Source organism: Rana temporaria, chromosome 5 (assembly GCF_905171775.1).
Source record: "Rana temporaria chromosome 5, aRanTem1.1, whole genome shotgun sequence".
NCBI classification, from domain to species: Eukaryota; Metazoa; Chordata; class Amphibia; order Anura; family Ranidae; genus Rana; species Rana temporaria.
In genome coordinates this window covers 393,315,725-393,340,568 of record NC_053493.1, presented here as the reverse complement: position 1 = coordinate 393,340,568, position 24,844 = coordinate 393,315,725, and the positions used below count along the sequence as shown (strand labels likewise).

Sequence of the window (24,844 nt, the reverse complement as noted above, 5' to 3'; positions counted from 1 at the left end):
TTTTTTCCTCACAAATAGAGCTTTTTTTTGGTGGTATTTGATCACCTCTGCGGTTTTTAGTTTTTGCGCTATAAACAAAAAAAGAGCGACAATTTAAAAAAATATATATATATTTTTTACTTGTTGCTATGATAAATATCCCATTTCTTTTAAAAAAAAAAAACTATTTTTTTCTCAGTTAAGGCCGATACGTATTTTTCAAAAGTATTTTTGTGAAAAAAAAAAAAAAAATCGCAATAAGCGACTGGTTTGCGCAAAAGTTATAGCGCCTACAAAATGGGGGATAGATTTATGATTTTTTTTTTTTTACTTGTAATGGCAGCTATTTGCGATTTTTTTTTTTTTTTTTTGTCAGGGCTGCGATGTTGCGGCAGACGCATCGGACACTTTTGACACAATTTTGGGACCATTCACATTTATACAGCGATCAGTGCTATAAAAATGCACTAATTACTGTATAAATGTGACTGGCAGGGAAGGGGTTAACACTAGGGGGTGACGAAGGGGTTAAATGTATTCCCTCATTGTGTTCTTACTGTGTGGGGGGAGGGGACTGACTGGGGGAGGTGACCGATGCTGTGTCCCTATGTAAAGGGACACAGATCGGTCTCCTCTCTCCCTGACAGGACGTGGAGCTCTGTGTTTACACACAGAGCTCCACGTCCTGCTGTGTCACCGACGATCGCGTGTGTCTGGCGGACATCGCGGCCGCGAGGCACCCGAACGATGCGCCGGGCACGTTGTTTCCCCGCGCACAGGGAACAACAACAACAGGACGTCCAGGGACGTCCACCCGGCACTTGAGAGCCGCGCTGTGGACGTCTTTCGACCATAGCGCGGATCTCAAGTGGTTAATCGAACAAGCTGAAGTTAGAAGCCCATTGGCTACCATGCACAGCTGCACCAGATTTTGCACTCTCCAATTTTAGTAACTCAACCCCCATTGTATAAGGTACAAGTAAGGCTTGAAAACATCGCCCTGCACTATAGCACTAATGGAAATAAATAATATACATTGGGCATGGTCTAGAGCTAGCTAGTAGTAGAGGTCACATTCAACTGGACTTGTGTAATGTTGAACGTTCCTGATATACCATGAACTGATGAACCTTTACAGACATTGGACATGGCCACAAAAAGCAGCAAGAAAAAAAAAACACAATTGTTTTTATAAAAAAAAACTAGATTCAATGTAATTTGTTAAGCATACTAATGCAGAAACTGCTTAAAAGACAGATAATATGCTACAATAATATGCTACAACATGCCAACAAAGGCAAGCATACCTGTCCGTTACAGGTGCCCGCAGTCAATGGCTTGGAAGCTGCATACAGCTCTCGACTACCTTTCATGTAGCTCCCAACAGCCTCATAGCAGAGCCTGAACACTTTCTGTACCAGCATTTCTCAACCTTTTTACCTTAGAAGAACCCTATAAATCGTTTTTAGGTTTCCGTGAACCCGTTAAACAAATTCATTGGGGGCCACTGGGGAAAAATGTCTCTTTCTTTGGTCAGTTGGAAGAATGACCCCCTCACAGTGCTGTCCAGATGGCTAAAAAGATCATTGGTGTCATGCCACTGACTTTGCCAAGTGGTGTTGGACCTGGAACTACGCAGACACCATCAGATGGGAGGTCAATTAGCCACGGGTGAAATTAAAGCGGAGCTCCACCCTAAAGTGGCACGCCCGCTGATCGGAACCCTCCCCCCCTCCGGTGTCACATTTGACACCTTTCAGGGGGAGGGTGGTGCAGATACCTGTCTAAAGACAGGTATTTGCACCCACTTCCGGCCACACAGACTGCGGGCAGAACGTCAGTCCCCCCCATCCCCCCCATTGTGTTCTGGGAAGCTGGTAGCTATCTGGGCCCTTTGATAAAAAGAAACCTCTGGGCCCTTTAATAAAATTATATATAAATATATAATATAAACAAAAACATTTTTTTATATATATATATATATATATATATATATATAAAAAAAAAAGAAGGGGGGTTGCCACATGGGGACCTCTGGGCCCTTTAATAAAAAAAAAATATATATATATATATATATATATATATATATATATATATATATATATATATATATATAAAAAGAATTAAAAAGAAATAAGGGCCCCGAGACCTCTGCGCCCTTTAATTATATATATATATATATATATATATATATATAAAAATGAATAAAAAAAAAGGGGGGTTGCCATCTGGGGACCTCCGGGGCCCTTACAAAAAAAAAGGGGGGTTAACATCCGTGCCCCTTACATGTGTACTGCCTGTACCCCCCTGATGGCGGCCCTGGTGTCAGTGGTTATTTACCTTAGAGGCAGAAATGAATTGCTCAAGGAACCCCAAACAACATCTGGAGGTTGAGAAAGGCTGCACTAAGCAATAGCAATCATTATGAGCCATAACAGCCAATATTGTCAAAAACAGAAGCCAAAGAGAGCCGAAATTGACAGTCAAATGACTATAAATAACAATTATGGTTATAGCAAATAACACATGCATTATAGCTCAGTGAACTAAGGCTATTGTAAATTATGCAAAGTGTCACATGGAGGACAGAAGAGCACTTCAGTAATCTCCATTAAATGCTAGGTAGAAAATCCAGTTGAAAATGATTTCATAATTTCTTCCAGGTCTCTTATATATTCCAGTTTTAACCTTCGTTTTTATACCGGCACTCTGTGTAAAACTGTGTATGCAACCCTTTTAACAATTTTTGCTGCTTTTTATTTTTTCTTACTCATGTTGACCAGTTGTTATTTCTGAATGGCGCCTACAAGAGAAAGTTTGGGGTCTCTGGTGAAGAGTATGTAACTGATGGCATTCAGTAACCTGTTGCATATCCCACTCAGGCTGCGTTTTTCGGTTTATGCAACTAAAGGAAAGGTAGAAAATCAAGTTCTGTATTTCAAATGAAAACGTCAGGACTGCTGTGGCCAGTATCTGATCCAGGAACTGACCCACAAATACTGTTTGGTTCATAAGAAGTTTGTCTCTATTGAAACGGTAAAATCAACCGTGGCGCCGGTACCGTTCTCAGCCCCCCTTTTGCTGGGTAATTGTCTGTTCCATATACTTCATAAAAAGATCTAGAATACATTTTTGTACCAGACTGCTGCCAATGCAAATACCAGAAATGTAATATTGATTTGGCATCTGGCAGCAACCACGTCTCGGGTTTCTGGATCCTGTTTATGTCTAATCCGAAGCTTGTGTGGACAAGCAGTCACGCTGCGCTTTGCAATCATTCTTCTGTTTTAAGATTAGGAATCAGTGTGATGGGCCTAGTAGTCTTGTTTTGACATCACGAGGCCCCTCTTTGTATGCTCGGAGAGACGGGAACGTTTCCTCTTCCAGTAATCAATACACCGAGTGTTTCATTTCTGAGTAGATGAGAGGGAAGATGACAGCGCAAGCTCTGTACAGGATGGCGGTACTTCTGAAAAAGGCACGGGGTTTCGTTAGCCAAGGCTCCGTCTTGAAGCAGAAGTAGACGGCGTAAAAGGCGACGGCGAAGAAATGTCCGATGAGCTTTGTGGGTTTGGGAGACAGTCTGTGGGAAGACAGAAGAGCCAACGTTATTATTAGTAGTCATAGCTGTAGAGTTCTAACAGGTTACTAATAATGGTGTAAACACATGCCAGACAGTGCTGTAACCTTCAACAACCAATCACATTTTAGTTTATAGATGGTTAAATGCAGGGCCGGGACAAGAGGTGGGCAGGAGGGAAAGCTGCCCTGGGCGCAGTAAAGCAAGGGGGCAAAGAATGGACGCAAGGTGGGAAGACAGAACAGTCAACTTTATTATTGATAGTCATAGCTGTAGAGTTCTAACAGGTTACTAATAATTGTGTAAACACATGCCAGACTGTGCTGTAACCTTCAACAACCAATCACATTTTAGTTTATAGATGGTTAAATGCAGGGCCGGGACAAGAGGTGGGCAGGTGGGGAAGCTGCCCTGGGCGCAGAAAAGCAAGGGGGCAAAGAATGGACGCAAGGTGGGAAGACCGAACAGTCAACTTTATTATTGATAGTCATAGCTGTAGAGTTCTAACAGGTTACTAATAATTGTGTAAACACATGCCAGACAGTGCTGTAACCTTCAACAACCAATCACATTTTAGTTTTATAGATGGTTAAATGCAGGGCCGGGACAAGAGGTGGGCAGGAGGGAAAGCTGCCCTGGGCGCAGAAAAGCAAGGGGGCAAAGAATGGACGCAAGGTGAAAGACAGAACAGTCAACTTTATTATTGATATTCATAGCTGTAGAGTTCTAACAGGTTACTAATAATGGTGTAAAAATAGCGCCCAACTGTCCCTAAATTGGAGGGACTGTTTCTGATTTGGAGCAATGTCCCTCTTTCCCCCTCATGTGTCCCTCATTTTGGTCTGATCTTTATAGTTGTATATAAAATGCACTTTTTATCTTTCAAAAAAGTGTTTCCCAGCACTAAACCTTTCATTCAATTTAAAATGTTAAAAGCCAATATAAAGGAATAATAGTGGTAAAAAAAAAAAGCCCTTATGGATTTAAATACCGGTAACTTTTTTGAGGGTTAATTCTCCTTTAAGGGGGTGTGGCAGGGGGTGTGTCCTATGCCTACTTACATTTGCTAATAGGTGTCCCTGTGACAGACCTAGCCGGGACAAAGGCTTTTAGAGGGGACTGAATGCTAGCCTCTTGCCTACCGAATATGGGCCCTGGCATTTGGGGGGAACGGCGCTCTTTGTGAGCTGTATGCCTAGGATTCAGGTCCATGTCCCCCCAAGACACACAGATTCTGGGAACCCTGTATATGCCATGTTAGAAATGGTGCAAGTGGACCCTGGAGGGGGGGGGATTGGTTGTCCACTTGTACGTACATGAAAAAAACAATGGTCTTAATGGGAAGTAAGACAGTTAGGCCTAGGGGGTAAGAGGCCACTAAGTGCAGTAAGACACGGGAATGTTGTAGAATATGTATATTATAGATAGAACTGAACATCCCGTTATGTATGAAATATATGTATGTATGGAATATACTCAGTCTCTTTTTTCTTTTCTCTGTTTGTTTCAAAACAAAATAAAATTCGTAAAAAAAAAAAAATAGTGACCGATTCATAATGTTGGGACACATACTGCTAGATGCTAATGTCATCAACTCCAGCCACCTGTCTGTCTGTTGTCTGTTATAATGTAAATGAGTCTAGTATGGCTTCTAGGAGTCTTTTCACCCATTGTTGGTTGTGCTAATTAACCCTGCAATTGTATAAAGGAGTTCTGTGTTGATATGTAAGATAATGTGTATTGTAGTTGGGGAGTCACATCGGCTGCTTTAAGGGATTAGTTAAAGTGGAGTTCCACCCATTTTTTTTATGTTTGTCTGTGCTGCATGCCCTAATCTCATAGTGTTCAGAATGGACAATTTTTATTTAATTTGTTGCTTGTAAATACCTTTATTTTGTAGTCCTTCATTACTTCCTCCTCCTTATTTGCCTAGGCTATTTGCAAGGGTTTCTGGGATAGGCATCATGTTTCCCAGTAGTCCTTGCAAACCTGACTGAAACCTATTACATCGCTTGTGCACTGAGCATGTGCGAGATATGCAAAGCTGAAATCCAGGAAGTCATACAGTCTGGCTTCATGATGCCCACACTTAAGATGGCCACGGTCTATTTCTAGATTATAAACTATCTAAATGCTGTAACAACCTAACAAAACGGACCTTAGTTTACAGACTAACTTTACTAGAATACATTAAGCTTGTGTATTACAGGGGTATTTATATTTAAAAAGTGAAATTGTGGGTGGAACTCCCCTTTAATTAGTTTGTGTTCATTTATGTTTCTGATTACAGTTGTTGAGTAATATGAGCAGGAGGTAGGAATCTCCTCCTCTTTAACTGTATATAAGACTTGTATTCTGGTTCTAATAAAGTGGCTGATGTTTTACCCTACACTGAGCCACGACTAGTGAATGGGAAAGCTAAGGGGTCTCGATTGTGAGGTACTGGACAGAGGAGCGATACGGCGGACAGACTCATCTTGAGTACGGGGGTCCGTCACAGTCCCTCATTTCCATCTCAAATGTTGGGGAGGTATGAGTGTAAACACATGCCAAGCAGTGCAAAGTGCTGTAACCTTCAACAACCAATCAGATTTCAGTTTATAGAGGGTTGAAAACAAGGTCGGGACAAGGGGTGGGCAAGAGGGACAGCTGCCCTGTGCACAGTGAAGCAAGGGGGCAAAGAATGGACGCAAGATGGTACACCTATTCTACAGCATGTATTAACAGTGGGGGAGGGATTGGATCTTTGCCCTGGGAGCTGGATCCAGTACTGGTTGAAGGGTTAGTTCTGATTGGTTACTGAACTATGCACTTTGACCCTTTATATACAGTATGTGCAATGAAGTGTTTCTGTATAGAAGAAGTGTACCATTGTACATAGATCACTTACACAGAGAGAAGACCTACGGGGCCGGCCACACATTCTCCTCCCAGCTTGAAGTAATTGAAGCACGCTCTTCTCAGCTGGTACAAAGAATCTACAAAGAAAAAAGAGGACACGTTAGACTCTTGCAGCTCATTCATATTTATAGTGCCCATGTGGGTTCTCTTTTGCCAAAGTAGTTTGATTTTGCTATGGGAAACAGAGTTTTTCATTTATGATATAATATGCAGCTCTACAATTCACTGCTTGTAAAAACACCTCTATATTAACCACTGCAAAGTCAGAGAGACAAAAGTGATAAAGTATAGCTAAAGGCAGAACTTTGTTTAGTTTTGGATAGAGTGGAGAGGTATCAGAACACCTGATCCGTTTTTATTGCTGTCTGTCCTTTGTTGAAGTGGTATACAAGTCTATGCCAGCCCCTCTATTAGAGGCTGGCATAGCAGATTGTCATTCGTTTTCAAAAACAAGTGATGTAAATACCTAATTTGAGTTGTCTTCAGGCCGGTCACATGACTCGCGCCCGCTTTACAGCTCAGATACATTTCTTCTGAGGGAGGGGCCATGATCTCCCTCTGACGTCAGCCGGGGAGATCACATGGCCACTCGTCTACTCTACAGAAGCCGTGTATTGTAGCTGTAAAGCAGCCGGGAGTCACGTGACCGGCCTAAAGAAAGCTCAAATTAGGTATTTACAGCGCTCATGTTTTAAAACAAATGGCATAGTGGCCCTTTAAGGTTTTAAAAAAAAATATTTGGTCTGTCAGATTACATTTCCCACACTGGTAATCTGATTACATGGCATGCTTTCCCCTCTCTCCAGCAAACAATGCAGAGTTCTGTTACCGGGCAGTGTGATGTCACCGTCATGTTGTATATCAGATTACAGTTTCCACTCACCATCTGTAGCAGCAAACAGCTCATACAAAGCCTGGGCCAGAACATTCACCACGAATGAGTGCGACTTCTTCCTGGACCAATAAAACCTCTTCTTAGCCTGAAAGAAATTTCCGCCTGTCAATATAATACTAGACACTGTATTACTGTATTATTTATATCAAGCAGAGCAAGGAAATGTGAGTGTGTTTTGTCTTCTTTTTTTTTTTTTTTTACAAGAAAATAAATAATAAAAAAGTCCATCTAGTTCAAACATAAAAAAAAAAAATATATATATATATATATATTTTATAAAAAAAGAAATATATATATATATATATATATATATATATATATATATATATATATATATATTTATTTATTTATTTATGTAATGCAGGGTTTATATAGGGTTAAGAGGGCCGTGCTCATAGGAGCTTAAAAATATAAATATGTATATAGAGTATCTCACAAAAGTGAGAACCTTCATGGCAAAGTCCACATATAAATTGTCTATCTATCTGTCTCTGTGTCTCAATTTACTATATATATATATATATATATATATATATATATATAAACACACAGTATCTCACAAAAGTGAGTACACCCCTCACATTTTTGTAAATATTTTATTCTATCTTTTCATGTGACAACACTGAAGAAATGACACTTTGCTACAATGTTGTGTAGTGAGTGTACAGCTTGTATAACAGTGTAAATTTGCTGTCCCCTCAAAATAACTCAACACACAGCCATTAATGTCTGAACCACTGCCAACCAAATTGAGTACACCCCTAAGGCCTCGTACAGACGACCGAACATGTCCGCTGAAACTGGTCCGCGGACCAGTTTCCGCGGACATGTTCGGTCGTGTGTAGGGCCGACTGGACAATTTTCTGGCCTAGCGGACAGTTTTCCAGCGGACAAAAGTTTCTTAGCATGCTAAGAAACTTGTCCGCTGGAAGCCTGTCCGTCGGACATGTCCGCTGGCCCGAGAACCCGCGCATGGCGTCGAAGTGATTCGACGCATGCGTGGAAGCATTGAACTTCCGGGTTTGCGGACGTGGCGGCGTCAACGTCACCGCCACATCACCGCGTATTCTGTCCGCGGGGATTTTGGTTTGATGGTGTGTACAACCATCAGACCAAAATCTCCGAGCGGACCTGTCCGATGAAAACGGTCTGCGGACCGTTTTCATCGGACAGGTTCGCTCGTCTGTACAAGGCCTTAGTGAAAATATCCAAATCTGCAACACAGGGGGAGAGGATGGATTCTTTAGCCACTCTGTAAACTCCAGTTAGAGCAGTGCTTCTCAATTATTTTCTGTCATGCCCCCCCTAGGAAGAAGAAAACATTTTGCGCCCCCCGCGCGACTGTAAATAGTATCATTTGTCTATAAAATTGTTATAAGTACACCTCTGCATAACACTGTATCCACATATCCCCCCACACAGTATTGCCCTTCTTCACATATCCACCCACACACAGTATTGCCCTTCTTCACATATCCCCCCACACACAGTATTGCCCCATCACATATCCCCCCACACACAGTATTGCCCCATCACATATCCCCCCACACAGTATTGCCCCATCACATATCCCCCCACACAGTATTGCCCCCTTTACATGACCCCCATCACATACCCCCCCCCCCACAAAGTATTGCCCCCTTTACATGACCCCCATCACATATCCTGCACACAGTTTCCCCCATCACATAACCCCCCTTTTCCCCCCACAGCACAGCCCCCACTCCTCGTCCTTAACATTTCCATATATTTTTCCTCCCTTCCTCCCTCTCCACTCCTACCTGTAACTTTTCAGCGCAGAGAGCAGGAGGCGGGATATTCGTCAAGTGAAGCCGCAGCAGCACTGGGCGGGGCGGGGAGACTTTTGGGCGAACTGGTGATTGGCTGCTAGGACCGCCTCCTAGCAGCCAATCACCTGCCGTCCAACATGACAGGCTGCTACCTCTCTGGTCCCGTCCCCCAGTTCAAAAATGTCCCTCCGCCCGCCGTCCGCTCCTCTAACTAACGGAGGAGGCTGGGGACAGAAGCGGATACTAAATGGCGCGATCGCCGCGGTCCGGAACGAGCCCCCCTTTATGGAGCCTCGGGCCCCCCCTGGGGGGCGCGCCCCACTATTTGAGAAGCACTGAGTTAGAGAGAGTTGCAGCTTATACAGCAGTGGTCTACAAATGATGGCACTTTGCTTGCCTTTATCCAGTCCTTGGAGCACTATTCCATCCACTGACACCAACAATGGAGCACTATTCCTCCCACTGACACCAACAAAAGGGCACAATTCCTTCCATTGACACCAACAATGGGGCATACTTCCTTCCATTGATACCAACAATGGGGCATACTTCCTTCCACTGACACCAACAAAAGGGCACAATTCCTCCCACTGACACCAACGATAGGGCACAATTCCTTCCATTGACACCAACAATGGGGCATACTTCCTTCCATTGATACCAACAATGGGGCATACTTCCTTCCATTGACACCAACAATGGGGCATACTTCCTTCCATTGATACCAACAATCTATGTTACGGTATGCGTAGCACCATTACCAAAATATGGCAGGACAAGCAAGCAATCTTTCTGTAACTATTTCTGATAATCTGCCTTTTACAAAATGTAGAGCTAAGTACAGAAGATCCAAATTCCAGTGAATACCTTACCTGCAGTATTTGTGAGTGTTCATTCAGATCTGGAAGATCCTGTAAGAGATTCCTCCAAATTTTCACATCATTCAGTACAACAGTCATTCCGCCACCTGTTAGCGGGTGTCTCATGTTGTATGCATCCCCCAGCAGCAGAACTCCTGCACAAGCAACACAGAGATATATAAGGTTATATAATGTATTAGCTGTTCTGTTTAATAAGACATTTAAAGAAACATTTCAAAGACAGGCTAATGGATAACATAACTCATCAAAGCTGTCATTTACACAAATAAAGCTTAAGTTGAATTGAATTAAAGGGGTTGTAAACCCTCAAGGTTTTTCACCTTAATGCATTCTATTCTAAAATCTTCTGCAGTGCAGCAAGCCCCCCCAGAGCCCTCCTTTTACTTACCTGAACCCGATCGTTCCGGCGATGGGGATGAGCACAGCAGCTCCAGCCTCTGTCTCGGGTCCTCATTGGATAGATTGATAGCAGGAGAAAGCCATTGGCTCCCACTGCTGTCAATCAAATCCAGAGACACGGAAGTCGGGGGGCAGGGCTGAGTCCTGCTGTCTGTGTCAATGGACTCAGCAACAGGACTCGGGAGCGCGCCCACACAAGTGCCCCCATGGAATGCGGCTCTCCGTGGGGGCACCCGAGAAGAGGAGGAGCCAGGAGCGCTACTGAGGGACCCCAGAAGAGGAGGATCTGGGCCACTCTGTGCAGAACCCTTGCACAGAGGAGGTAAGTATGACATGTTTGTTGTTTTGGAAAAAAAAAAAAAAACGTTAAAACCCCTTTAAATGTAATATAAAAAAAATGTGTACCTTGTTTGTCGACTGGTGAGGGTGGGAGGAAACTGGCCGGCATTGCCCTCAGTCGATCATTTTCCACAGCATGTAGAAATGGATCTTTCAGGTGATCTGTTATGAAGAAATGTCATATTTACATCACAATGGGGTTTATTTACTAAACGCAAATCCACTTTGCACTACAAGTGCACTTGCAAGTGCAGTCGCTGTAGCTCCGAGGGGGACATGCAAGGCAAATTAAAAACAGCATTTTAGCTTGCACATGATTGGATGATAAAATCAGCAGAGCTTCCCCTGATTTCAGATCTTCCCCTCAAATCTACAGCGACTGCACTTCCAAGTGCACTTGCAGTGCAGAGTGAATTTGCCTTTAGTAAATCAACCCCAATATACAAATGGAGTCGTTTTATCAAATGGTATCTTCTCTTTGTTGTCCGATCAAGAATGGTCTCATTTAAGAAATATGGGGACATTTCATAATGCATAGAATAAAATACCGTATTTATCGGCGTATAACGCGCACTTTTTTCCCCTTAAAATCAGGGGGAAATCGTGGGTGCGCGATATATGCCTATCCCCGCTGTCTCTGAGCGCCGCAGCCTAGAGCCGAGCCGAGTGTACTGCGCACTCGGCTAGGCTCGGCCACACTCGGCTCCACCCACCGCAGCCTAGAGCCGAGCCGAGTGTACTGCGCACTTGGCTAGGCTCGGCCATGCTCGTTTCTGCCCGCAGCCACGCGAGAGGAGCCGAGAGAAGTAGAACACACAGGAAATCCGGCTCATCTCGGCGCCAAATCCAAAAACAAACACCGCTGCAACCCCGGGCAAGGTGCGAATGGACTCGCAGACGGACAAGCTGGACGGAGACGGACACCTGGATGGAGGCCGCCGACGGACATCTCCAAAGCCGCAGACGGACACCCACAAGGCTGGACGGACCCCGCGCAAGGAAGCCGCAGACGGACGCTGGACAAGGCCGCCGATGGACGCAGGGCAAAAATTTAAGTTTTTTTTCCTTAAACTACCTTTCTAAGCTTGGGGTGCGCGTTATACGCCGGCGCGCGGTATACCCCGATAAATACATTATATTTGTTATATACTGTATGTCGTTCCCACCACATGCGTCTAAAATACTTCATACAGATCTATGGTCAATGAAACATGTTGAGAGGATGCCAGTTGTTATGGAGTGCAGACTTACCAGGCATCTGTGGTAGGATGTTCTCCAGCATGTACTCTTTCAGATTTCTGGGCATTTCTCCTCTGATATCAACCAGGACTCGAGTCTCGCTGGACGATATCTGATAAATCAGAACTGGACTGGGATTGGCCAGGACAAGCTCTGCATGGTGGGGCTTAAACTGGGGGGAGTTCTAAAATAAAAAGAGAATAAATTGACGTGATCAACATAATCTTTATTCTGACATAAATAACGTTTTTCGAAACTCATAGAAGCTGATTCACAATGAAAGGCAAGTGTTAAAAAAAAGTACAAGTACAAGATACGTACCTTTAGAATACATCCTACAAAGTGCGAGGAAACCTTGACTTGGCCGGAAATAAGATCTTTTCTGAATTTGGAGAAAAGCCCGTCAGCCACAACGGTAAGTGGAGCACGAAGTTCCTGCAATAAACGTATTTGAAAATCAACAATCTGCTATAATTAACCCTTTCATGACTAAGCCTATTTCTGACATTTGTAGCTGGATTCAGGTAGGGCGGCTCACTTTTAAGGCGGCGTAGCGTATCGCATATACGCTACGCCGCCGTAAGCCAGAGAGGCAAGTGCTGTATTCACAAAGCACTTGCCTCCTAAGTTACGGCGGCGTAGCGTAAAAGGTCCGGCGTAAGCGCGCCTAATTCAAATGAGGATGAGGGGGGCGTGTTTTATGTAAATTACTCGTGACCCGACGTGATTGATGGCATGCGCCGTCCGTGGACATATCCCAGTGTGCATTGCTCCAAAGTACGCCGTTCCGACGTGAACATAAATTACGTCCAGCCCGATTCGCGTACGACTTACGCAAACGACGTAAAAAGATAGGCCTGTTCCGACGTCCATACCTTGCATGGGCTGCGCCACCTAGGGACCAGCTTTATCTTTACGCCGGAGTATCTCTAACGTAAACGGCGTAACTAATTGCGACGGGCGCACGTACGTTTCTGAATCGGCGTATATAGTCATTTGCATATTCTACGCCGAACTCAACGGAAGCGCCACCTAGCGGCCAGCGTAAATATGCACCCTAAGATACGACGGCGTAGGAGACTTACGCCGCTCGTATCTTAGCCTAATTTAAGCGTACCTGGTTTCCAGAATACGCTTAAATTTGCGACGGCGTAGATTCAGAGTTACGACGGCGTATCTACTGATACGCCGGCGTAACTCTCTGTGAATCTAGCTATTGGTGTTTACAAGTTAAAATCTGTATTTTTTTGCTAGAAAATTACTTAGAACCCCCAAACATTCTATATATTTTTTTAGCAGAGAATCTAGAGAATAAAATGGCGATTGCTGCAATATTTTATGTCGCACAGTATTTGTGCGGCGATGTTCTAAACACTTTTTGGGAAAAATTAACTTTCATGAATTAAAAAAAAATGAAAAAGTAAAGTTAGCCCAATTTTTTTGTATAATGTATATGATGTTACGCCGAGTAAATAGATACCAAACATGTTATGCTTTATATATGCATGCACTCGTGGAATGGCGACAAACTACGATACCTAAAAATCTCCATAGGTGACGATTTAAACTTTTTTTACGGTTACCAGGTTAGAGTTACAGAGGAGGTCTAGTGCTAGAATTATTGCTCTCGCTCTGACGATCACGGCGCTACCTCACGTATGCGTTTTCTTTGTTGCGCCAGCTGGCGGGATGGGGGGCGATTTAAAAAAAAAAGTTTTCTTATTTATTTTTATAATATTACATTGTGTTTTTTTTTTTTTTTAAATGTTATCACTTTTATTGCTGTCACAAGGAATGTAAACATCCCTTGTGACAGTAATAGGTGGTGACAGGTACTCTTTATGGAGGGATCGGGGGTCTTTTAGACCCCCGATCCCTCCTTTGCACTTCAAAGTATTCAGATCGCCGAAAACTGCGATTCTGAATACTGTGCATTTTTTTGAATCCGGCGCCATTGGCAGCCGAGTAACCCGGAAGTGACATCATGACGGCGCTTACGTGTTTACATTGCGGAGACTGGATCAAAGCCGTTTACGCCTTCGTTCCAGTCTGGGGCAAGACACTGGAGGCGGTGGATTGTGGATCGGGTCTCCCGGTGGGGCGGGAGGCCCGGTGAGAGCGGTGGGAGGCCCGGTGAGAACTGTGGGAGGCGGCGGAAGGGGTGGGGATGTCCCCTCCCGCTCCTCCGGCATAACAACCGAGCAGCTTTTAGCCAATCACGGACGTCCTCTTGTCCGAGGATGAAAAGTCATCGGTGATTGGCGGAACACTGAACACAGTGTCTGCTGGGAAACTGAGTCCGAGGATAAGAGGACATTCGTGATAGGGGGGAACTATGTCTGCTGAGAAACGCCTATCAAAGAAAGGGACCAGGAGGAAACAATGGACACCTGCAGCCTCTCAATAATTTCAGGTACACTGACTTGAGTATAAGCCAAGGGGGGTATTTTCAGCTATAGCCGCCGACTGTATCACTCGGCCCCGCCCCCAGCGTGCCGCATCATTGGTTTGATTGACAGCAGCGGGAGCCAATGGCTGCGCTGCTATCAATCATCCAATGAGTGAGCTGAAAATCCCAGTCGAGAAGCCTGCTCGTTAACGACGCTGGACTTTTCGAGGGCTCAGGTAAGTAAATCGGGGGGCCGGAAAACATCAGATGTTTTTTCACCTTCATGCATAGAATGCTTTAAGGTGAAAAAACATGAACCTTTACAACTCCTTTAACCCAGAAGAAGATCTCTTTACGACCAAAGTATAACATTATGGTGGGACACAAAGATATGAGTTGTCTGAGGATAGCATAGCATCTTTTTGTCATATCATACCTTCACATCTCCTGTTTCTCTGTCCCTATACTGGACTCCAAGGATGGCGTTGTCTTCTTCGATTAACTGCAGAACTGTCCCCTCAATATATCGAGTGCTGAAAAAGAAATCAGAAGACTAACAGAATGGAATGAACCTCCTCGACCCCTCTTCCTTCTGGATTAGGAGGGTCATAAAGTTGTCTTTCTGCTCTCTCAGGCCGCGTACACACGGTCGGACAAAACCGATGAGAATGGACCGAGGTTCAGTTTCATCGGTCCAAACCGACCGTGTGTATAGCCCATTGGTCTGTTGTCCTTCGGTCCAAAATTTTAAAACATGCTTTAAAATCTAACCGATGGCCCGCTGCCCGATCGGTCCAAACCGATGGTTAGTACAGAAAGCATCGGTTCAAAACCCGCGCATGCTCAGAATCAAGTCGGCGCATGCTTGGAAGCATTGAACTTCGTTTTATTCAGCACGTCGTGTGTTTTTACGTCACCGCGTTCTGATCCGATCGGTTTTTGGAATGATGGTGTGTACGCACATCAGACCACTTCAGCGGTGAACCGATGGAAATGGCCCGTCGGACCATTCTCATCGGTTTGGAGCGACCGTGTGTACGCGGCCTCATACAGTCACTCAGGTCCATTCAGAGGGGAGTTACAATATTGGGTGCTCAACCAGTCACTGCAGCAGAGGTCTACACTTACTTTGGCTCAGCCATGGCCATCTTGCGAAGCCCCATGATGAAGCGGCCATGGTGAAAAGCTCTTCCACACTGCTGCTGGTCCTTGTCATTCTTTGGGTAAGGAATCTCCACCGCTGCCTTACTTTCAATGTCATGGACAACATATCCATGTACGACATGGGCATCCAAACCTTCCGCTGCATCTGCAAATATATCACACTGTGAGGAACCACATTGTCATCATATTTAAGAAGATGACAGATTTTGAAGATGCTACGCTGCTTGTGTTAATAATATGCAAATAAAAGGATCTCCATTTCCATTACATCATTAGCAGACTAAAGCTTTTACTGTTTATTGGCAATAGATAAGAAATAAAAGCTGTTAAAACGTTAGGTTAGGCAGTCCATGCATCTAAGCACACATTTGTACTGTCGGGAGCGTGTAGCACTTTCTTATCCTTCACAGCTGTTGGTCTCATTCCAGCATCCTGGTTTTGGTTGTGATACATTCTCTATGTCTGTCTATCCACCTGCATGGTGATTGATGTGGTCAGTCTCAGGGTGGAGACCCAACCTGATATAAGCCAACCAAGCCTGCAGTTTCATGCTTGTGATAGCATGTGTAAGGCCTCGTACACACGATTGAGTTTCTCGGCAAAAACCAGCAAGAAAGGAATGACCTTTCAGTGGTTGCCAATGGTTTATTGTTCAACTGGTGGTAAATTTGTTGTGGTTTCAAATGTGTTAAAACTGATCATCAAACACCTCTCAGCTTTCATGCCTCTTCACTTACCACCAAGGCCAAGGTCTTTCAGGGCCTGATACCCTCCTGGCTGCAGTAGCTCCCCCACTATACGATCGGGTTCCTTCAGGTCTCTCTCAATGATGGCTACTCTTCTGCCATCTCTGGACAACACTGCAGCCAATGCTGAGCCAAGCACTCCAGACCCCACAATGATGACTTCGGGCTCATCGCTTGTCATGGTCCCAGATGCAGTAGCTCCATTTGTGACTACAGATCCATTAATGTTGTTGTTCGTTTTGCTCTGCAAAATATAACCACATAATTATACAACCATACAGATATTAGTATCTAAAGGGCGCACACTTCTCTTTCTGCAATAACAGACACACCGGCAAATAGACTGTGAACTTTGCAAAGTGCAGGTGCACTCTGCAAGTGTAGTCGCTCGAGAAGCTTTGCCGACTACCATCATCCAATCATGTGCAAGCAAAAATGCTTTTCTTTTTTTTTTTTTCTTACACATGATTGGGTATTCTTTGCGAAGTGAAGCTTTACCTCATTTACTAACCTCTGGAGCACCTGCACTTGCAGAGTGCAACTGCACTTTGAAAAGTGCACAGTCTGTTTGCCTTTAGTAAATCAACCCAATCCAGTCATTAACAACGATCCTTATTTATCAAAGTACCTGAAAAAACGAACTGTGCTTGTTGAGCTTGGCAGCCAATCAAAATTGCTTTCATGACTTCCTACCAGCTACTCTGTGCGCTTGTTTATTTTTCTTGATTTACCCGTCGACCCAGACGGGCCAACTATGCTTGGGTATTCTGCCCCTGTTGGGGGGTTTCTGCCTGTTCCCGATACTCTTGTTCCTGACCTCAGCCTGGATATCAAAAACTATCTTGCCTGCCTCAATCTGATAGCAACTATCTTTCTGCTTGCCTCCTGGCTAGACCTTCTCCTAGGGTTGCCACCTGTCTGAGATTCACCTGGACAGTCTGGGTTTCAGGTAAACTCGGACAAATTATTCAGACCGGCTGTGGCTCCCTCAGTAACCAAGATAGTTGCTCGATTGTTGCCACCTGGGAGCTATGGGTGGCTGTCTTGGGGCAGGTTTGACATCACTGGGGGGGCAGGGCAATGATGTCAGCAAGAGCAATTTGGCCACACCCACTATACTCTGTGGCACCCCTATGCACACTGCATTACTGATCTCCTTGGGGTTACCCAAAGGTGACCCAGGCCGCTAAACTGTTCAGGTTTGGCTTGAAGAAAAGGTGGCAACCCTACCTTCTCCTGAACACTGACTATGCTCTTGTCTACTGCCAGGCCGACCCTTCTGCTAACATGTACCATCTCTGGATTGTAGCCACCCTGTTCCCTTGGTGGGGCGATCCTAAAACCCCTTTCACACTGAGGAGTTTTTCAGGCGGTTTAGCGCTAAAAATAGCGCCTAAAAACTGCCTGAAAAACTCCTGCCCTGTAGTCTCAATGTGAAAGCCCGAGGACTTTCACACTGAGGCAATGCGCTGACGGGACCGCTCCACAAGTCCTGCCAGCAGCATCTTTGGAGTGGTGAGAGGAGCGGTGTGTTTACCGCTCCTTTCCATTGAAAACAATGGAACGCCGCGGAAATACCGCTGACAGAGGTGTATTAACCCTTTTTCGGCCGATAGCGGGGGTCAAAACCGCACCGCTAGCGGCCGAATACCGCTGCAATTCCAAAACTAAAAATAGCGGCGCTATACGGTCAGCGCACCTCCCACTCCAGTGTGAAAAGGACCTAAGGGTTGTATCCCGATAACAGCTTTCACCGAAGTACCCTGGGGGGCCACTAGAGTCACCGGCCCATCATTCCTTGCAGGGTGCTCTAGTGAAGACCAAGTTATCACTTGGATTCCATCCCTTGGGTGAGCCTGCGTTACCTGCCAGCGGTATCAGTCGTGTGATTGGGACCTCCATCAAACATAAACCATGAACATCAATAGCTGCAGCTATTATAGCAATGTATTATAATTGTGATCCCTAAATAACTTCACATACTCAGAACGCCATTTTATTGTATCTGAGAATGCTAGTCTTCTAATGACTAAGAGATCTGGAAAAACTGGGCTAGAGGGTGTAGCTGTAATGGAGACTCGGATCTATTCTAATGTATTTGCAATTATAAAATAAACAGAAATGTTAGAGTCATACCAGATAGATAGATAGATAGATAATTGCTTCATAGACAGATCTATCTATCTATCTATCTATATAGATAGATAGATAGATAGATAGATAGATAGATAGATAGATAGATAGATAGATAGATAGATAGATAGATAGATAGATAGATAGATCTATATATACAGGGCTTTTTTTCTCAGAGAATAGGTTCATTAACTCCCTACTTCTGAGTCACCTGTTGTGTCCACCCTCTACCTACCTCTGAGCGCCATTCCTTGGTTCCACTCCCTACCCACCTCTGAGCACCATTCACTGGTTCCACCCTCTACCCACCTCTGAGCACCATTCTTTGGTTCACTCCCTACCCACCTCTGAGCACCATTCTTTGGTTCCACTCCCTACCCACCTCCGAGCACCATTTCTTGGTTCCACTCCCTACCCACCTCTGAGCACCATTCTTTGGTTCCACTCCCTACCCACCTCTGAGCGCCATTCCTTGGTTCCACTCCCTACCCACCTCTGAGCACCATTCATTGGTTCCACTCCCTACCCACCTCTGAGCACCATTCCTTGGTTCCACTCCCTACCCACCTCTGAGCACCATTCCTTGGTTCCACTCCCTACCCACCTCTGAGCACCATTCCTTGGTTCCACTCCCTACCCACCTCCGAGCACCATTCCTTGGTTCCACTCCCTACCCACCTCTGAGCACTATTCCTTGGTTCCACCCCCTACCCACCTCTGAGCACCATTCCTTGATTCCACTCCCTACCCACCTCTGAGCGCCATTCCTTGGTTCCACTCCCTACCCACCTCTGAGCACCATTCCTTGATTCCACTCCCTACCCACCTCTGAGCACCATTCTTTGGTTCCACTCCCTACCCACCTCTGAGCACCATTCCTTGGTTCCACTCCCTACCCACCTCTGAGCACCATTCCTTGGTTCCACTCCCTACCCACCTCTGAGCGCCATTCCTTGGTTCCACTCCCTACCCACCTCTGAGCACCATTCCTTGGTTCCACTCCCTACCCACCTCTGAGCACCATTCCTTGGTTCCACTCCCTACCCACCTCCGAGCACCATTCCTTGGTTCCACTCCCTACCCACCTCTGAGCACCATTCCTTGGTTCTACTCCCTACCCACCTCTGAGCACCATTCCTTGGTTCCACTCCCTACCCACCTCTGAGCACCATTCCCTGGTTCCACTCCCTACCCACCTCTGAGAACCATTCCTTGGTTCCACCCCCTACCCCCCTCTCAGTAATGGATACAGAACCATGTATCAATTTGTGGTGCTAAGTAATTTGTATATGATAGGAAGTAAAACAGATCCCCTGTAGCCAGCAACAATGGAGCTCCCCCAGCAACAATGGACTTTGAACAGCTAGCAACAATAGACCCCTCCCTCAACAGTTGCTGTCTCCCAGCAACGATTGTCTCCCAGTAGCCCCCCCCCAGCAACAATAGATCCCCTACAGCGACAACTGACCTCCCCTTTAAAAATAGATCCCCTCCAGCAACAATAGATCCCCCAGCAGCCAGCATTAATAGACCCTCCAAGTACACCCCAGCACCACTTGCTATTGCATAAATTCAGAGCTGGAGGTGCCGGAACTGCGTTCCTCCGCATTCCTGCTGAAAAAAAGCCCTGTATATATATATATATATATATATATATATATAGATATATATATATAGATATAGATAGATATAGATATAGATATAGATATATATATATATATATATATATATATATATATATATAGATATAGATATATATATATATATATATGGTAGATATAGATATATTTGATAGATAGATGCAGAGTGACAGAGAGTGATCTATATTACAATATTATAGCTGAAGAATCAAAAGCAAACCCATCATGGGATGAAGATAAACACAGTGGGCAGCCATTGCTGATCTTATGAAGCTGCCGGTGGCCTGGCTGCCATGCAAATCCTCTGGCTTCAATACTATCTACATTACAAACACCAAACAAGTATTCAGCCTGTTAGATCATAATTGCTGATTTGGTAACAGTGACTCAGGCAGCACTGACGTCAGTGGATCAGCGTGACGAGCAACTATCGTAGTCTAAAAAAATAGACATTATTAGCAGCCGCCATACTTCAGTCATGATAGGTGTTGTTTCACACCATAACATTGCAGCCTGCAACGCTTATAAAAAAAAAAAAAAAACATCAGAGGGATGTGCACGCTTGTAAAATACATGTCTGTATGGGAAGATCCAAAGGAAATGTAATATTATGTAATTACGGAGAGGAACTATAAAATCATTTAGAGAAAAATGTTCTCGTCATGTAGAGAGAACATAACAAATTTCACAGAATATAGTAATAAAAACAACAATAATAATAATAGGAAAAAGAAGAAGGAAGAAAAAGAATACAGAAAAAGAAAGAAGAAGAATATTACTAACAAAAATAAATAAAAAGTAGTAATGATTGCTTATACCGAGCAAGTTATGATATCACTCCGATACAATCTTCTATATTTTAGGATCTATGATGTCATCATTGACAGGGTAAAAACTGTCATGTGACTTGTATTGTATAACTGTCATGTTAAAATACAACAAAGATTTTATTTTTTTGTTCTAAACCGAAGCCTGTGTCATGTACAGAACACGTACAGTCTGGTGTTGTATGCGATAAGAACTGTCTGTGACTTTCTACAACTGAAATCAATGCTGTGTTTGGAAAATGAGAGTTTGAATACGATTTGGCTGCTCTGCTGCAACACAGAGGGTTTTTATTTCAGACTTGATAGGCTCAATGTAATGCCTTATAGTAATGAGTTAAATTATGATAGATAGATAGATAGATAGATAGATAGATAGATAGATAGATAGATAGATAGATAGATAGATAGATAGATAGATAGATAGATAGACAGACAGACAGACAGACAGACAGACAGACAGACAGGCAGGCACGAGATAGATACATACATACGTAGATAGATACATAGGGCCAGATTCACAAAAGGGATACGACGGCGTATCTCTGTTTCTATCTATGCGACTGATTCATAGAATCAGTTACGCATAGATATCCATAAGATCCGACAGGTGTAATTGTTTTACACTGTCGGATCTTAGCCGCTGGGGGGAGTTTGCGTCGTAAACCAGCGTCGGGTATGCAAATTAGGAGTTACGGTGGATCCCCGACGGATTTTCGCGTTCGCTACGTTGCCACTAGTCTAGTTTCCCGTCGCAAAGTTAGTCGTCGTTTTAGGTGCCCTAACTTTAGTCAGCAAACGTATTGCTGTCTAAAGTATGGCCATCGTTCCCGCGTCGAAATTTAAAAATCAACGTCGTTTGCGTAAGCCGTCCGGCAATACGGAAGTACGCGCAAAGTACGACGGGAATTGCGCAACTGAGCATTTGCAGTAGGTCCGGCGCGGGAGCGCGCCTAATTTAAATGGCACACGCCCATTTCAATTGGCCCGCCTTGCCCCGGAGGCCGCCGGCGTAGTTTTCATCGCAAGTGCTCTGTGAATCAGGCACTTGCAATGAAAACTTGCGGCGGTGTAACGTATCTACGATACGTTACGCCGCCGCTCTTCTATGTGAATCTGGCCCATAGACATGAGATAGATAGATAGATAGATAGATACGTAGATAGATAGATAGATAGATACGTAGATAGATAGATAGATAGATAGATAGATAGATAGATAGATAGATAGATAGATAGATAGATAGATACATACGTAGATAGATACATAGACATGAGATAGATAGATATATAGATAAATAGAAAGATAGATACATACGTAGATAAATACATAGACATGAGATAGATAGATAGATAGATAAATAGAAAGATAGATACATACATACATAGGCATTAGATAGATAGATAGATAGATAGATAGATAGATAGATAGATAGATAGATAGATAGATAGATAGATAAATAGAAAGATAGATACTATCATACATACATAGACATGAGATAGATAGATAGATAGATAGATAGATAGATAGATAGATAGATAGATACATACATACGTAGATAGATAAATAGACATGAGATAGATAGATAAATAGAAAGATAGATACATACATACATACATAGACATGAGATAGATAGATACATAGATAAATAAATATGTAGATAGATAGATAGATAGATAGACAGACAGACAGACAGACAGACAGACAGACAGACAGACAGTACATGGATATCTTGATACAGACAGACATGTAGATCTATAGATTTATACAGAGTGATGGATGAATAGTAAATATGAAAAGTTTGTAATTTACCCTCTTGCCCCCCTTTACCCTCTTGCCCCCCCTTTACCTTCTTGTCCCCCTGTATTCCAGGTTTCCCCTTCTGATTTTGGGGACCATTCAGGTTGAAGAGTCTGGAGATAATCCCGGGGCCCCCTTGTTTCTGGGACCCCCACCGTCCCCGGTAGCGGAACAAAGCCAGCGCCAGCCCGACGGTGCAGCACAGCACCACGGCCACCATGACCTCCAAGCGGGGGGTGCTGAGCAGATCATCGCACTTCTTGTAGACGTAGGTGAACGTGGCCACCCCCAGAAAGGTCCACATCTTCTAGTCACCGCCGGTCTCCTCCAACACGGGGATCCAAATCACCTGAACGCTCCCCTTGGCCTTCCAATGGGATAATTGAATATACAGACGTATGGAAATCACTTAAAATTAAGGAAGTGAATGTCACAAAAAAAAATCAAAAAATTGTTTTCTATTTTAAAAAAAAGTCAGCAAATTGAAGAAAAAAATCTAAATAATAATGAAAAGAATAAATAATTCAGTGCTTGCTCATAGAGGTGGTTGAGTGCCAGGCATGAAGCATTGCACGCAGCAGGCAGGCAGGCGCTCCCAGTCTAGGTGAGTTAGTGTGACAGCTCACACCTGGCAAGCCTTTTCTTTCATGCAGAGGGGAGTGTGCACAGCCTATCATGCTGGATCACCAGCTACACTAGCCCCTCCCGCTCACACACACCTCTTACTGATGGAGAGATGTCAGGGCAAGCCGGCCGGCTCCACCAATCCCCAGCCATTCTACAAGGATGCAGCATGCTGGGGCGGAGCCAGCACGCAGCCTCAGCAACCAGCGGCGGCGGTTGCCGGGCAACCAGAGCTGGTCATCACACCCTTGGGGCGTGACTCTCCATACATCGAGGCGTATCTTCGCGGCGCACGGGTTCCTAGATTCACGCCCACCGCTCGCTCGCCCAATGGGGAGGCGTCGCTAGGGTGAGCAGAGCTCACGCTATGGCGAATCCAGCCAATGGGAGGGGTCGAGTGGTTCGCTGCAGACTGGTCCGTCAGCGCTTGTAGCTGTAGTGCGATGTGACGTCACGGGTTGATTGTGGCGGGATGGCACGGAGGCTGAGGGGGACCGTTCAGGGAGGGAGAAGCACCGGGGCTGGCGGTGGTTTCCGGCTAAATGTGAAGAACTTTATACATCATAACGTTACCAATTACCAAAATCAATAAAACATCACATTATAAACCAAATCGGCTTCCCACAAGCAAGAAACCTCTGTTATCAACAACTTTATTGACAAAAAAACAATTAAATAATTGAAACAAAATGTTGACATCACAGTTTTAGGCCCCATTAACACCGTGTCATGTTTCCACGCTTTCTTTTCTGTACGTTGGGCAACCCGTATATTTAATTCATGGCCCTTATTGGGCATAGAGCTTTATGCATTTTTTACTGTGCGTTTGTGGCGCCATTAACTTGTCTACTTGGGCACTCAAGCCCCCGTCCTGCCCAGACCAATTTTCAGCTTTCAGCGCTCTCACTCTTTGAATGACAATTGCGCGGTCATACAACACTGTACCCAAATGAAATGTTTATCATTTTCTTCCCACAAATAAAGCTGTCTTTTGGTGGTATTTGATTACCTCTTTCCGTTTTTTTTTTTTTTTTTGCTAAAAAAATTATACAAAACTGTTTTATATTTTGTTATAAAATTTTGCAAACAGGTCATTTTTCTCCTTCATTGATGTACGCTGCTGAGGCTGCACTGATGGGCACTGATAAGGCAGCACTGGTGGGCACTGATAGGTGTCACTGATGGATGGCAATGAAGGGAATTGATAGGTGGCACTGGTGGGCACCGAGAAATGGCACTAATAGGTGGCAGTGATGGGCACTGATGGGTTTCAGTGATGGTTACTGATGGGTGGCAATGATGGGCACTGATCGGCACTGGTAGGTGACACTGATAGGCAAGACTGCTAGGTGGCACTGATTGGCACCACTGGTGGGCATTGATAGGTGGCACTGTTAATTAATGGCGCCATTAACAATTAATGGCACCACAAGTGTGAAAGATAATTCCACTCTAAAAACTGCTAATCCCTTGGCTTTGCTTCCATCCCACTAAACCAAAAGGGTGCTGGCTATGCACAGG

The 24,844-nt window shown here is 44.4% G+C and overlaps 1 protein-coding gene across 1 annotated transcript; it reads right to left on the bottom strand.

Annotated features, from left to right (window-relative positions):
- Window positions 1-2,738: 2,738 nt before the first annotated feature.
- Window positions 2,739-23,405, bottom strand: SQLE (squalene epoxidase). Its single transcript, XM_040354953.1, has 11 exons — window positions 22,749-23,405; window positions 16,294-16,546; window positions 15,521-15,701; window positions 14,829-14,925; window positions 12,325-12,438; window positions 12,016-12,187; window positions 10,831-10,926; window positions 10,018-10,160; window positions 7,344-7,440; window positions 6,450-6,537; window positions 2,739-3,562 (listed from the first exon to the last, which is right to left on the bottom strand). The coding sequence occupies exons 1-11, from the start codon at window positions 23,001-23,003 to the stop codon at window positions 3,370-3,372; spliced, it is 1,689 nt and encodes a 562-aa protein (XP_040210887.1). The 5' UTR covers window positions 23,004-23,405; the 3' UTR covers window positions 2,739-3,369.
- Window positions 23,406-24,844: the final 1,439 nt, after the last annotated feature.